Source organism: Scyliorhinus canicula, chromosome 26 (genome assembly GCF_902713615.1).
Source record: "Scyliorhinus canicula chromosome 26, sScyCan1.1, whole genome shotgun sequence".
Classification (NCBI taxonomy): domain Eukaryota; kingdom Metazoa; phylum Chordata; class Chondrichthyes; order Carcharhiniformes; family Scyliorhinidae; genus Scyliorhinus; species Scyliorhinus canicula.
This window is the reverse complement of record NC_052171.1, coordinates 8,248,414-8,262,287: the sequence shown is the minus strand read 5'-3', so window position 1 is coordinate 8,262,287 and position 13,874 is coordinate 8,248,414. Positions and strand designations below refer to the sequence as shown.

Sequence of the window (13,874 nt, the reverse complement as noted above, 5' to 3'; positions counted from 1 at the left end):
GGTTAGACACAGAGTAAAGCTCCCTTTACACTGTCCCCATCAAACACTCCCAGGACAGGTACAGACGGGGTTAGATACAGAGTAAAGCTCCCGCTACACTGTCCCCATCAAACACTCCCAGGACAGGTACAGCACGGGGTTAGATACAGAGTAAAGCTCCCTCTACACTGTCCCCATCAAACACTCCCAGGACAGGTACAGCACAGGGTTAGATACAGAGTAAAGCTCCCTCTACACTGTCCCCATCAAACACTCCCAGGACAGGTACAGCACGGGGTTAGATAGATACAGAGTAAAGCTCCCTCTACACTGTCCCCATCAAACACTCCCAGGACAGGTACAGCACGGGGTTAGATACAGAGTAAAGCTCCCTCTACACTGACCCCATCAAACACTCCCAGGACAGGTACACCACGGGGTTAGATACAGAGTAAAGCTCCCTCTACACTGTCCCCATCAAACACTCCCAGGACAGGTACAGCACGGGGTTAGATACAGAGTAAAGCTCCCTCTACACTGTCCCCATCAAACACTCCCAGGACAGGTACAGCACGGGGTTAGATACAGAGTAAAGCTCCCTCTACACTGTCCCCATCAAACACTCCCAGGACAGGTACAGCACGGGGTTAGATAGATAGATACAGAGTAAAGCTCCCTCTACACTGTCCCCATCAAACACTCCCAGGACAGGTACAGCACGGGGTTAGATACAGAGTAAAGCTCCCTCTACACTGTCCCCATCAAACACTCCCAGGACAGGTACAGCACAGGGTTAGATACAGAGTAAAGCTCCCTCTACACTGTCCCCATCAAACACTCCCAGGACAGGTACAGCACGGGGTTAGATACAGAGTAAAGCTCCCTCTACACTGACCCCATCAAACACTCCCAGGACAGGTACAGCACGGGGTTAGATACAGAGTAAGCTCCCTCTACACTGTCCCCATCAAACACTCCCAGGACAGGTACAGCACGGGGTTAGACACAGAGTAAAGCTCCCTTTACACTGTCCCCATCAAACACTCCCAGGACAGGTACAGACGGGGTTAGATACAGAGTAAAGCTCCCGCTACACTGTCCCATCAAACACTCCCAGGACAGGTACAGCACGGGGTTAGATACAGAGTAAAGCTCCCTCTACACTGTCCCCATCAAACACTCCCAGGACAGGTACAGCACGGGGTTAGATACAGAGTAAAGCTCCCTCTACACTGTCCCCATCAAACACTCCCAGGACAGGTACAGCACGGGGTTAGATACAGAGTAAAGCTATCTCTACTCTGTCTCCATCAAACACTCCCAGGACAGGTACAGCACGGGGTTAGATACAGAGTAAAGCTCCCTCTACACTGTCCCCATCAAACACTCCCAGGACAGGTACAGCATGGGGTTAGATACAGAGTAATGCTCCCTCTACTCTGTCCCCATCAAACACTCCCAGGACAGGTACAGCACGGGATTAGATACAGAGTAAAGCTCCCTCTACACTGTCCCCATCAAACACTCCCAGGACAGGTACAGCACGGGGTTAGATACAGAGTAAAGCTCCCTCTACACTGTCCCCATCAAACACTCCCAGGACAGGTACAGCACGGAGTTAGATAGGGAGTAAAGCTCCCTCTACACTGTCTCCATCAAACACTCCCAGGACAGGTACAGCATGGGGTTAGATACAGAGTAAAGCTCCCTCTCCACTGTCCCCATCAAACACTCCCAGGACAGGTAAAGCACGGGGTTAGATAGAGAGTAAAGCTTCCTCTACTCTGTCCCCATCAAACACTCCCAGGACAGGTACAGCACGGGGTTAGATACAGAGTAAAGCTCCCGCTACACTGTCCCCATCAAACACTCCCAGGACAGGTACAGCACGGGGTTAGATACAGAGTAAAGCTCCCTCTACACTGTCCCCATCAAACACTCCCAGGACAGGTGCAGCACGGGGTTAGATACAGAGTAAAGCTCTCTCTACACTGTCCCCATCAAACACTCCCAGGACAGGTACAGCACGGGGTTAGATACAGAGTAAAGCTATCTCTACTCTGTCTCCATCAAACACTCCCAGGACAGGTACAGCACAGGGTTAGATACAGAGTAAAGCTCCCTCTACACTGTCCCCATCAAACACTCCCAGGACAGGTACAGCATGGGGTTAGATACAGAGTAAAGCTCCCTCTACACTGTCCCCATCAAACACTCCCAGGACAGGTACAGCATGGGGTTAGATACAGAGTAATGCTCCCTCTACTCTGTCCCCATCAAACACTCCCAGGACAGGTACAGCACGGGGTTAGATACAGAGTAAAGCTCCCTCTACACTGTCTCCATCAAACACTCCCAGGACAGGTACAGCACGGAGTTAGATAGGGAGTAAAGCTCCCTCTACACTGTCTCCATCAAACACTCCCAGGACAGGTACAGCACGGGGTTAGATACAGAGTAAAGCTCCCTCTACACTGTCCCCATCAAACACTCCCAGGACAGGTACAGCACGGGGTTAGATACAGAGTAAAGCTCCCTCCACACTGTCCCCATCAAACACTCCCAGGACAGGTACAGCACGGGGTTAGATACAGAGTAAAGCTCCCTCTACACTGTCCCCATCAAACACTCCCAGGACTGGTACAGCACGGGGTTAGATACAGAGTAAAGCTCCCTCTACACTGTCCCCATCAAACACTCCCAGGACAGGTACAGCACGGGGTTAGATACAGAGTAAAGCTCCCGCTACACTGTCCCCATCAAACACTCCCAGGACAGGTACAGCACGGGGTTAGATACAGAGTAAAGCTCCCACATTAGAAAAGAAGAATTGCCAACAGTTACTTGTTGAAAGTGAATAAAATCTGGAATCTGTGCAGCCTTTGTCACAGTCACAGACTCCGTCTCACCTGCAGAGAGTTTTCGCCGTCCTGTATTGTCTCTTGCATGACATTGAGAAGCTGGCTGCGGAAGTTCTGGCTTTCCTCAATCACCCCGAATGACTCCTCACTGGAAACGGTCAGAAAACAAGAAAAGGCTTTGGGAAAATCCTCGGATCCAACTCCTAACCCAACGCAACTCTCTGTCCATCTCTGCCCTTGACCCACAGACCTCCCAGACAACTGTACCAAGTCACACTTCATTTGCTCACTCTGTGCGCACACACACGCTCTATCTCTGCTCACACTCACCCCGCGTTCAGCAGCGGCTCCAGTATGGGAGTTGGGGAGGCAGCTGAAAGTGCACGCAAGACGTCCGCGGTGGGTGGGGAGGGGGACCTCGAGGATGTCGGTGTGGCAACTTGGCTCAGCGGGCGCCCTGGGGCAGCCACTGGTGGGTGGGGGAGCTGCCATTTGGAAAGAGGAGAAGTCAGTGGCCTCTCCCAGGGAGGCTGTGGCCCTCGGGCATTTGAGCCTCAGACCACCAGTGCCATGCTCGAGAACAGAATATCGGGCGGCTCATATCCACTATCTCCACCTTTCGTCCAGAAGCCCCCCCCCCCCCCCAACGAACCAATTGCTGCCCCCATCTTCCGGGATTGACACTGGCCCAGTAACTTACGAATTCCTGGACTTCTCGGAGAGCAGCACGCTGGGCCGGGGAGGAGACGTGGACTGGCTGGGGGCAGACAGGCGACTGGCACAGAGGTTCTCCGGACTTCCGCTGACCGGGCCTCGCACTTTACTCTGAAACAAAGCACAGGACTCCGCTCAGATCCAGCTCGCTGGAAACCGGCCCAAAGGAGCGGGGAGGCGATGACGGAGACAAAACAGGCAGCCCGGAGAATCCGCTTCCGAACATTACCTTCGGGAAACTGCACGGAATCTTAGAATCATAGAATTTACTGCAGAAGGAGGCCATTCAGCCCATCAAGTCTGCACCCACCCAAGCTCACGCCCTATCCCCCTTTTTCCCCTGTAACCCCGTTGGACACTAAGGGCAATTTAGAATCACCAATCCACCTAACCTGCACATCTTTTGGGACTTGTGGGAGGAAACCGGAGCACCCGGAGGAAACCCACGCAGACACGGGGGAGAACATGCAGACTCTGCACAGACAGTGACCCAAGCCGGGAATCGAACCCGGGACCCTGGAGCTGTGATGCAACCGTGCTAACCACTGTGCTACCGTGCTGCCTGACGTGCGACACAGGAGGCTATTCGGCCCATTGCGCTCTTTGGAAGAGTTTGTTCGATGAGTCCTGTACTCCCCGCTCCTTCCACACAGCCCAACCGTTCTACTCCTGTTCAAGTGCTATTAAATTCCTTTGCAGACTTTCTGACTATGAGACGGTGCCCGAAAACGCCCGTCAAAAGCAGCAACAGCAGCTCCAGTTAATGAAACCCCAGGCTGCAACCCAGTGCAGGAGGCGGCTTAGAGAGACCCAACTGGGAGGGAAGTCACTGCGAGGACGAATCGACGGTGGGACTGCGTGCCCCGCTCAACCGCAAGTCAAAACATTCCCAATCGCATGCCGGCCACGAGCCTTGGGCATCGGTGGCAAGGACGGTGCCCTGCCCTCGGGATGATGGTGAAGCCGCCTTCCTGACTGCCGCAGTGTGGCGTGTTAGGCCAATTCAGGGGGCAGTTGCTATGGAGTCACATGTAGGCCAGGCTGGGCAAGGACAGGCTGCTTTCCTCCCCTAAAAGGCATTTTGGGGGGGGGCATTATATATGCTAACTTTAGGTCCATTTAATTCACTGCATTTAACTTCCCCAGTCGCCACAATGGGATTCGGGCCTATGTTTCCAGGCTTCTGGCGCATGATTCTGGTCCAGTGTGCTCCCACACCCCAACCAACTCAACAAAGAGCACTTTAGAAGTTTAGACACTTTTTCAACGTAGAACATGGCAGCAAATCAGAGAATAGCAATGAAATTGTTTTTGTAAACTCAGAGTATCCGATTATTTTTTTTACCAATTAAGGGGCAATTTAGCGTGGCCAATCCACCTAACCTGCACATCATTGGGCTGTGGGGGTGAGAGCCATGGACTCTCCACACGGACAGTGACCCGGGGCCGTGAGGCAGCAGTGCTAACCCCCGCCAGGCAACACAACGGAGTAATGATACTCACACATGCGATCTTCAGGAGGTGCCAGAGCTCTTTCTGCCGTTTTTCCTGCAATTTCATCACCAGCTTCTCGTCGTCTGCCATCTGCTGCAGTACCTCCTCGAGCTGGGGTAGCAGGTCAATCACCTTCTGCTTACAGGCCAGAGTTTTACTGCACAAAGTCATAACAGATACAGAGATCAGGAACGCAACCCCCTATCTCAACCACCCAGGTCAAAGCTTCCAGACGTCAAATAGCCTTCCAATCAAGCTTGCTCTTACCATACCACTATCCCTTCACCCTGAAGACCAGAAGACCAGAAGACAGAGGAGCAGAATTAGGCCACTCGGCCCATCGAGTCTGCTCCGCCATTCTATCATGGCTGATATTTTCTCATCCTCATTCTCCTGCCTTCACCCCATTACCCCTGATCCCCTTATTAATCAAGGACCTATCTATCTCTGTCTTAAAGACACTCAGTGATTTGGCCTCCGCAGCCTTCTGCGGCAAAGAGTTCCACAGATTCACCACCCTCTGGCTGAAGAAATTCCTCCTCATCTCTGTTTAAAGGATCGTCCCTTTAGTCTGAGGCTGTGTCCTATGGTTCTAGTTTTTCCTACAAGTGGAAATATCCTCTCCACGTCCGCTCATAGAATCTACAGTGTAGAAGGACACCATTCGGCCCATCGAGTCTACACCGGCCATGGAAAGAGCACCCTACTTAAGCTCACGCCTCCACCCTATCCCCGTAACCCATTAACCCCACTTAACCTTTTGGACACTAAGGCCAATTTAACATGGGCAATTCACCTAACCTGCACATCTTTGGACTGTGGGAGGAAACCGGAGCACCCGGAGGAAACCCACGCACACACGGGGAGGATGTGCAGACTCCACACAGACAGTCACCCGAGGCCGGAATTGAACCTGGGTCCTTGGAGCTGTGAGGCAGCAGTGCTAACCACTGTGCCATCCTATCTACGCCTCTCAGTATCCTGTTGGTTTCAATAAGATCCCCCCTCATCCTTCTAAACTCCAACGAGGACAGACCCAGAATCCTCAACAGCTCCTCATACGACAAGCCCTTCATTCCAGGGATCATTCTTGTGACCACTTTCCAAGGCCCCTTAGATAAGGGGCCCAAAACTGCTCACAATACTCCAAATGGGGTCTGACCAGAGCTTTATATAGCCTCAGAAGTACATCCCTGATCTTGTATTTCAGCCCTCTCGACATGAATGCTGACGTTGCATTTGCCTTCCTAACTGCCGACTGAACCTGCACGTTAAGAGAATCGTGAACAAGGACTCCCAAATCCCTTTGTGCTTCTGATTTCCTAAGCCTTTTCCAATTTGGGAAAATAGTCCATGCCTCCATTCTTGCTACCAAAGTGCAATCATGTGTTCCTGCCTGCTATTGCTCTTGGGAGAGCATCTCACCACAGCTGCCCGAAGAACACCAAAGTTAGGCAATAAAAGGTCGTCTTGTCAGAGATGTTCAGGTCCGGAGAGGGAATATCGAGACTCCTGACTCATTCCTGGTGCCGGCCCTGATTCCATGCTTCACTTTCCCGACCTCAGTGGTATTGAAGGTAAGCGATCACAGGTGTACAGTACACGAGATCGGAGACGGGTCAGCCTGAGCTAATGTGGCCACCTAAAATGGGCTCCTGCAAGGGCTGATGGGAAAAATGGTCAAAGTCAGGTACAGACATGCTGCAGCCCAGACTTTGCAACAGTAACACAGGAAAAAGTCCGTTGAGGCGCCATCCCGGGACAATGGGCTCCGGGTGGGAATAGACAATAAGTGGCGTTGGCTTCCTTATTTGGAAAGGCCTACGTGCCTCGGACGGCCATGGCCGATCGGGACCCGCCCCGCCTTCAAGGCAAATCTTGATTGGGGAGGGCCGATCAGGGTCGATGGATTGGATGCCAAGTGGGACCCCCCAAGGGGGTGCAAAAACTTTCAGGGATAAAAGGTGCTGGCGTCCCCACCATTCGCTCTCTCGACTGCAGCTTTCGGCAGCCCACAACAACAGTGAACCCTTCCGCCGGAGAAGAGGAAGACCAACCACGCCATCGGCAGAGGGACCAGAGCTGAGGACACAGGTCTCCAGCACTGCCAGACTACAGGTTTCTGGATAAAGCCACATCTGTCCTGTATTAGCCAATCGCCTGGAAGTTAAGTTAAGGTCTTTCTTGTGTGTATTAGTTTAGAGTTCAACTTGCGTGTGTGTGTGTGTGTGTATGTGAATTAATTAATACTTACTATTGTGTGTGTGAAATAAAGTTTTGTATCCAACAAACTTGTGGTCATTTGTCCCTCGTATACAGGTTAAAGACACACTGTGGTACATTAACACAGCAATGGGGTTACTGTGAAAACCCTCCCGTCGCCACATTCCGGCCCCTGTTCAGGTACGCCGAGGGAGAATTCAGAATGTCCAATTCACCCAACAGCCGTCTTTCGAGACTTGTGGGAGGAAGCTGGAGCACCCGGAGGAAACCCCACGCAGACACGTGCAGACTCCACGCAGACAGTGACCCGAGCTGGGAATCGAACTTGCCGTTGCGAAGCAACAGTGCTACCCATTGTGCTGCCCATTGTCCAGAGGGCACGCCACGGGCTTTGTGTGACAACTCATTTTTCTGAATGGACTCATCAAAATTGTTGTCTCTCTATTTATTTTTTTTTTAAACAATTATCTGGAAGCTTCAATGGCCATTTTCTGGTAAGATCGGAGGCTTCTAGGCCGACTAGGCCCCAATAAGGCCCCCCCCCCCCCCCCCCCCCAAACCACGGTATTCCTCCCCTCCCAAACACAATACCTGAGGTGGGTGTAGATGTCCTTCACCTTCTTGTCGAAATTTTGCAGGGTTGTAAAGAATTCGGACCATCTCCTGGCTGTCCCCACTCGACCTCTGGTCTACAAGAGCAAACATAAACAGAATCATAGACCGTGCAAACTCCACACGTACACGCACCAGAGGCCGGAATCGAACCCGGCACCCTGGCGCTGTGAGACAGCAGTGCTGACCACGTGGCCCTGATGTACCATCAACTGGACTCGAGTCATGCTTTAATCAACTAGTGTGTGCCCGGCAGTCGACTTACAGAGAAAGGCGACTGCCGGGTCCTACGGGTTCTTATACCCCGCCTCGTAGGCGGGACTACTTGCCTCTCGCCAATGGGTGAGCAGTCACATTACTAGCCTCAACCAATCAGCAGAGAGGCACATGACCGACCTGAGCCAATGGGCAGCGAGTGCTCTGCACCAATGGCAGATAGGTACCGTAAACCTCCTAGTTATACCACCACATGGCCACCGTTCTTCCCAAAATAATGTTAAGCCGTCTGACCACCGTATCGTACCCGCCAGGTATCCTCAACATCTTCCTCTCCTCTTCTTCCTTCCCCGGGTATTGGGAGACAGCACCGTGAGGATGAGGCACAGAAGGGGGGCCATTCAGCCCATCGAGTCCATGCCAGCTCTCTTGTCCAGCAATGCAGCGGTCCCATTCCACTGCCCGTTCCCCGTATCCCTGCGGGTCTATTTCCCTCAAGAGTCCGTGCGATTTCTATTTGAAATCATTCATCGTCTCCGCTTCCACCGATCTCACGGCCAGCCCATTACCAGTGTGCAGAAGTTCTGTCGTACATCTGTGAACTGCTCGGTCAAATCTCCCGTCAATCTCCTGCGCTCCAAGGAAAACGACTCCAGCCACACCTTGGAGCTAAACTCTCCTCATCCCTGGAACAAAATCTCCCTCCGCACCCTCGCGAGGACCCCCTCACATCCTTTCCAAAATGCCAGACTAGATCTGATGCAATAATCTTGTGGCGACCACACTAGAGCTTTATGAAAAAATTCAGCATGACGCCTCTGTTTTTTTTTTTTAAAAGGGTGTCCCACCTAGTGCAAGAGTCGCAAAAAGTCGGTTTGCAGGTGCAACAGGTGATTAAGAAAGCCAACGGAGTTTTGTCTCATTGCTAGAGGGATGGAGTTTAAGACTAGGGAGGTTATGTTGCAATTGTATAAGGTGTTAGTGAGGCCACACCTGGAGTATTGTGTTCAGTATTGGTCTCCTTACCTGAGAAAGGACGTACTGGTGCTGGAGGGTGTGCAGAGGAGATTCACTCGGTTAATCCCACCATCTAGCCTACCCGGTACAAACCTGTGGTTGTTATAAATCGGGGCCCAAATCAGTGCTCCCTCCACTCTCTTATAGGGTGCAGAGCTTTCGGAGGCAGAGGAAACTCCGGGGAGGAGCTGAAGGGCAGTGGGAGGACGAGCTAGGAGGAGAGATAGAGGCTGGTCTATGGGCGGATGCCCTAAGCAGGATTAATACCTACTGATCGTGCACCAGGCTTAGCCTGATACAATTTAAGGTCTACCGGGCACACATGACAGCGGCTAGGATGAGTAAGTTCTTCGGGGTAGAGGACAGGTGTGCGGGAAGCCCAGCAAATCATGTCCACATGTTTTGGGCATGCCCGAAGCTTTGGCAGGGTTTGGCTAAGGCAATGTCCACGGTGCTAAAAACACAGGTGGTGCCGGGTCCGGAGGTAGCGATCTTTGGGAGTCTCGGAAGATCCAGGAGTTCAGGGGCGAAAGGGGCCGCCGTCTGGCCTTGCCTCCCTAGTAGCCCAGAGACGGATCTTATTAATGTGGAGGGACTCGAAGCCCCCGAGTGTAGGGGCCTGGGTTAGTGACATGGCTGGGTTTCTCAGCCTGGTGAAAAGAAAGTTTGCCTTAAGAGGGTCAATGGTTAGGGTTCTCCCGGAGCTGGCAGCCGTTTGTCGACTTTCTCGGGTAAAATTAAAATGTCAGCAGATGCAGGATTCCAAAGGGGCGGAGTGTTGGGGGGCGGATTGTTGTTTTATGGTTGAGGTGTGTGAACATTGGGCTGGGGGGGGGGGGGAAATGTTTATTTTACCCTGTTGGGTTACGGGTATAGGGTGGATACGTGGGTTTGAGTAGGGTGATCATTGCTCGGCACAACATCGAGGGCCGAAGGGCCTGTTCTGTGCTGTACTGTTCTATGTTCTATGTTCTAAAAATGTTCAAATGCCTCAATAAAATATTAAATGTTTTCAAGATAAAGATAGACAGTTTTTTGAAGAATAAAGGGATTAAGGGTTATGGTGTTCGGGCCAGAAAGTGGAGCTGAGTCCACAAAAGATCAGCCATGATCTCATTGAATGGCAGAGCAGGCTCGAGGGGCCAGATGGCCGACTCCTGCTCCTAGTTCTTACGCTCTAATGTTTATGACGGCCAGGATCCCCTATTCTTTGCTAATTACTCCCTCAATGTGTGGTGCCTCCTTCAGAGATTGAGGCACCTTGGTCCCTCCGTTCCTGCACACACCGACCGGGGTCATGAAGTCCAAATCGCCTCTGGTGAGGGCGAGAGATTTGTATTTGGAAGAGAGGCTCGCAGGCAATAGAGGAGGTGAGGGAGAGGGTAGAGCTCCCGAAGGGAAGCAAATTTAGGTGTTTACAAGTCAGGGGCTTTGTGCGGAAGGTGTGGAATTGGTTTCCGGGCTGCCCTTTGGGAATGGCTACTGCTTCCGGATGTGGGGGTGCAAGGTGGGTAGGCAAGTGGTGAGGCTCAAGTAGAAATGGGAGGAGGAGTTTGGGCGGGGGGGGGGGGGGGGGAATAGGTTGGGGAGTGTGGAGAGAGGCACTGCGCAGGGTGAATTCCTCCTCCTCCTGTGCGGGGATGAGTTTGATACAGTTCAAGGTGGTACACATGACACGGGCCAGGACGCGTGGGTTCTTCCAGGGGGTGGCAGACGAGTGCAAGACTTGTGGGCGAGGACCAGCGAACCGCACGGACACAGTCTGGGACTGCGAGAAGCTGGGGAGATATTGGGTGGGAGTGTCTGCGGCGCTAACAAAGATCGTGCGGGAGGAGTTCAGGTCGGATCCGATGGTGGCGATTTTTGGGATATCGGGAAAGCCGGAGCTGGGGCCGATTTCGTGGCCTTCACCTCTCTGACTGCCCGGTGGAGAATTTTGTTAATGTGGCCGCCGGGGGGTGGGCGCCCTAGCTCGACGTCCTATATGACTTCCTCCAGTCGGAGAAATGAAGTTTGAACTGAGGGAGTTGAGCGGAGGGCTTTGAGGCATGGTGGGGGGGCTTGTCCGTGACCATGTTTGAGGAGTTGTCATCGTTGCCACTCGTGTGCCCATTCTGCCAGCCTATCCCTCTCCTGTTGCAGGCGATTGGGATCGTCCTGCCTGCCCACCACACCTCCACGTTTGGTAGGAGGACTAAGCAATTGCAGGATTACAGAAATAAACCCAGAAGTAAAATAGAAGGTCTGCCCACTGCTTCAAGACCAGCTTTAGAGTCGAGAGACATTTCAGTGGGTCTGTCACCTGGATGGAACTCCCACACCGAATGTAACCCAGCTCCTCGCTTTACAGTGGCTGACTTCCTGTTTCTGTTATTTGTTTTTATTACTTTGTCTTGGTCCATACCTCTTGGCTTCTCCCGGAGTTTACGATACAATTCCATCGCAGCGTCTTCCTAAGGGCGGGGCACAAAGAAAAGCAGCGGGTTAGATCAGGAATAGTGTACCATGACATCCAAATATATCCCAGCAGGGAGTCACACAGCGAGAAAATCTATCAGGCGCTACTCGGACAGCTACTCTGCGAAGTCCCGGTCGCCATGTTATACCAAGGGCGCAGAGAAAATGACAATGACGATCCCAGGAATCTGTGGGTTTACATTATCAGGAAAGGATCGAGAGCCGGGTCTCTTTCCTCTTGGGGAAAAAAAAAGAGGGATGATAGGGTGACCTAATCGAGCACTTGAAAATTCTGAAACGTGTTCGACGGCGAGGATACGGAGAGAATGGTTTGCTCTTGTGGTGGGGGAAGGAGCGTCACCCGAGGCCGTAGATATGAGATAGTCACCAGGAAATCGATTGGGAATTCAGAAGGAACATGTTCGCCCAGACAGAGGGGAGAACGTGGAAATCGCGACCACGGGAAGTGAGGAGTGCGGATGTGTTTGAGGTGGCAATGGACAAACGCGTGAGTGAGAAGTGGTTCTGACAGAGTTGTACGAGGAAGGATAGGAGGAAGCTGGAGTGGAAAATGGATGGCAGTATGAGTGGGTTGGGCTGAATGGCCTGTTTTCTGTGCCACATATCCTGGGCGTTGGTCCCAGTCAGTAGCCAGCAGAGGAACAGATGCAAGAGGAGACAGTGTGTGTCCCTACCTCCGTACTTAACAGACACACACAGACGGGTGAACTAAATTGGTAAAGACTTGGCATAAGTGAGTTCTCTTTTATCGTCGAATTTACAGTGCAGAAGGAGGCCATTCGGCCCATCAGCCCATGGAAAGAGCACCCCACTCAAGCACACACCTCCACCCCATCCCCGTAACCCAGTAAACCCCAATTAACCTTTTTTGGTCACTAAGGGCAATTTATCATGGCCAATCCACCTGACCTGCACATCTTTGGACTGTGGGAGGAAACCGGAGCACCCGGAGGAAACCCACGCAGACACGGGGGAGAACGTGCAGACTCCGCACAGGCAGTGACCCAAGCCGGGAATCAAACTCCAGACCCTGGAGCTGCGAAGCAACTGTGCTAACCACTGTGCCACCGTGCTGCCAAGGTAATTTAGCTGAAAAGGTGATTGAATAGATACAAAGCACAGAATGAATCCTCCCCGAATGACGGACTGAAGGACAAATGGACAGTGCAGAAGCTGACCCGCGTTAACGGACCCGGGAAAAATCAAGGAGTTTCTTACAGATTTTCCAGACCTTCTCCTCGTTGCCGCGCCGACGGGCTCCTCTGAAGGTCAACCAGATCCGTCTGGAGTGCCATAGAGAGCTCGTCCAGATTGGTCACGTCGTTCATCTGAAGCGAGAGAGAGAGAGAGCAGAGGGACGATGGGAATATCAGAATGCCAAGCTGCAGGAATTGGACAGGAGCTCGACTGGGCCAGCAGTGGAATCTCAGGCTCCAAGGTCCAGCTCCCTCCCCCCCCCCCCCAGTCTGACCCCAGGGCCCACCTCGTCCCAAATCCAAACCGCGGTCCGTCTCTGGCCCACTTCTCATCGTGCCGTCACCTCCTGGCGCCATTGCGGCACACAACGATGCCATTCAGCCCATCCACTCTTCAATGACCAGGTAACCAGGAATGACGAAGGGATTGACTTAAAGTCTGCACCGTGGCGGTCACTATTTACACTTCACAGCCCTCCCCCCTCGCGCCCCCGTTGACCAACGTGGCGGTCCCCGCTTGGGCTGGCTTCTATGCTCGATCTTACAAACCCCAGCCAAGGAGGCCTTCCCGCACTGCGGGGAAGCTGCTTTTCCACGGGCTCCTCGGGGAGAACGATTACCGTTTCTCGTGAGCCTCATGGAGATATTACAGACTCCAGCCTACCCTGTATCTCTCACTCCTAAAAACCTGCGTCGTCGCCCCATCAACGAACGGGAACAGCTTCTCTTTGCTGACCTTATCTTAAACCGTCACCATCTTGTGCGCCTCGATCGAATCTCCCCCTCAAACTCCTTCGCTCCGAGGAGACAGCTTTTCCAACCTCAAACTTGAGAACTAAAATCCCCCCTCATCCCGGGACATTCTGGTAAACCTCCCTCCGCATCCTCTCACTGTTCCTCCACAGCGCCAGGGAGCTGGGTTCGATTCCAGCTTGGGTCACTGCCTGTGCGGAGTCTGCACGTTCTCCCCCCCGTGTCTGCGTGGGTTTCCTCCGGGTGCTCACCCCACTGCCGGGGAAGCTGCTTTTCCACGGGTTTTCCTCCCGAAAGACGGGCTTGTTGGGTGAATTGGACATCTGAATTC

At 52.7% G+C, this 13,874-nt stretch overlaps 1 protein-coding gene across 1 annotated transcript in view; it reads right to left on the bottom strand.

Annotated features, from left to right (window-relative positions):
- Nucleotides 1-13,874, bottom strand: part of ikbkb (inhibitor of nuclear factor kappa B kinase subunit beta) — an 88,812-nt gene that overhangs the window by 1,932 nt on the left and 73,006 nt on the right. Inside the window, 7 exon segments of the mRNA XM_038785273.1 lie at nt 2,889-2,988; nt 3,541-3,665; nt 5,058-5,205; nt 7,863-7,916; nt 7,918-7,960; nt 11,521-11,569; nt 12,812-12,922. Of these exon segments, the coding sequence (XP_038641201.1) occupies nt 2,889-2,988; nt 3,541-3,665; nt 5,058-5,205; nt 7,863-7,916; nt 7,918-7,960; nt 11,521-11,569; nt 12,812-12,922 (630 nt within the window).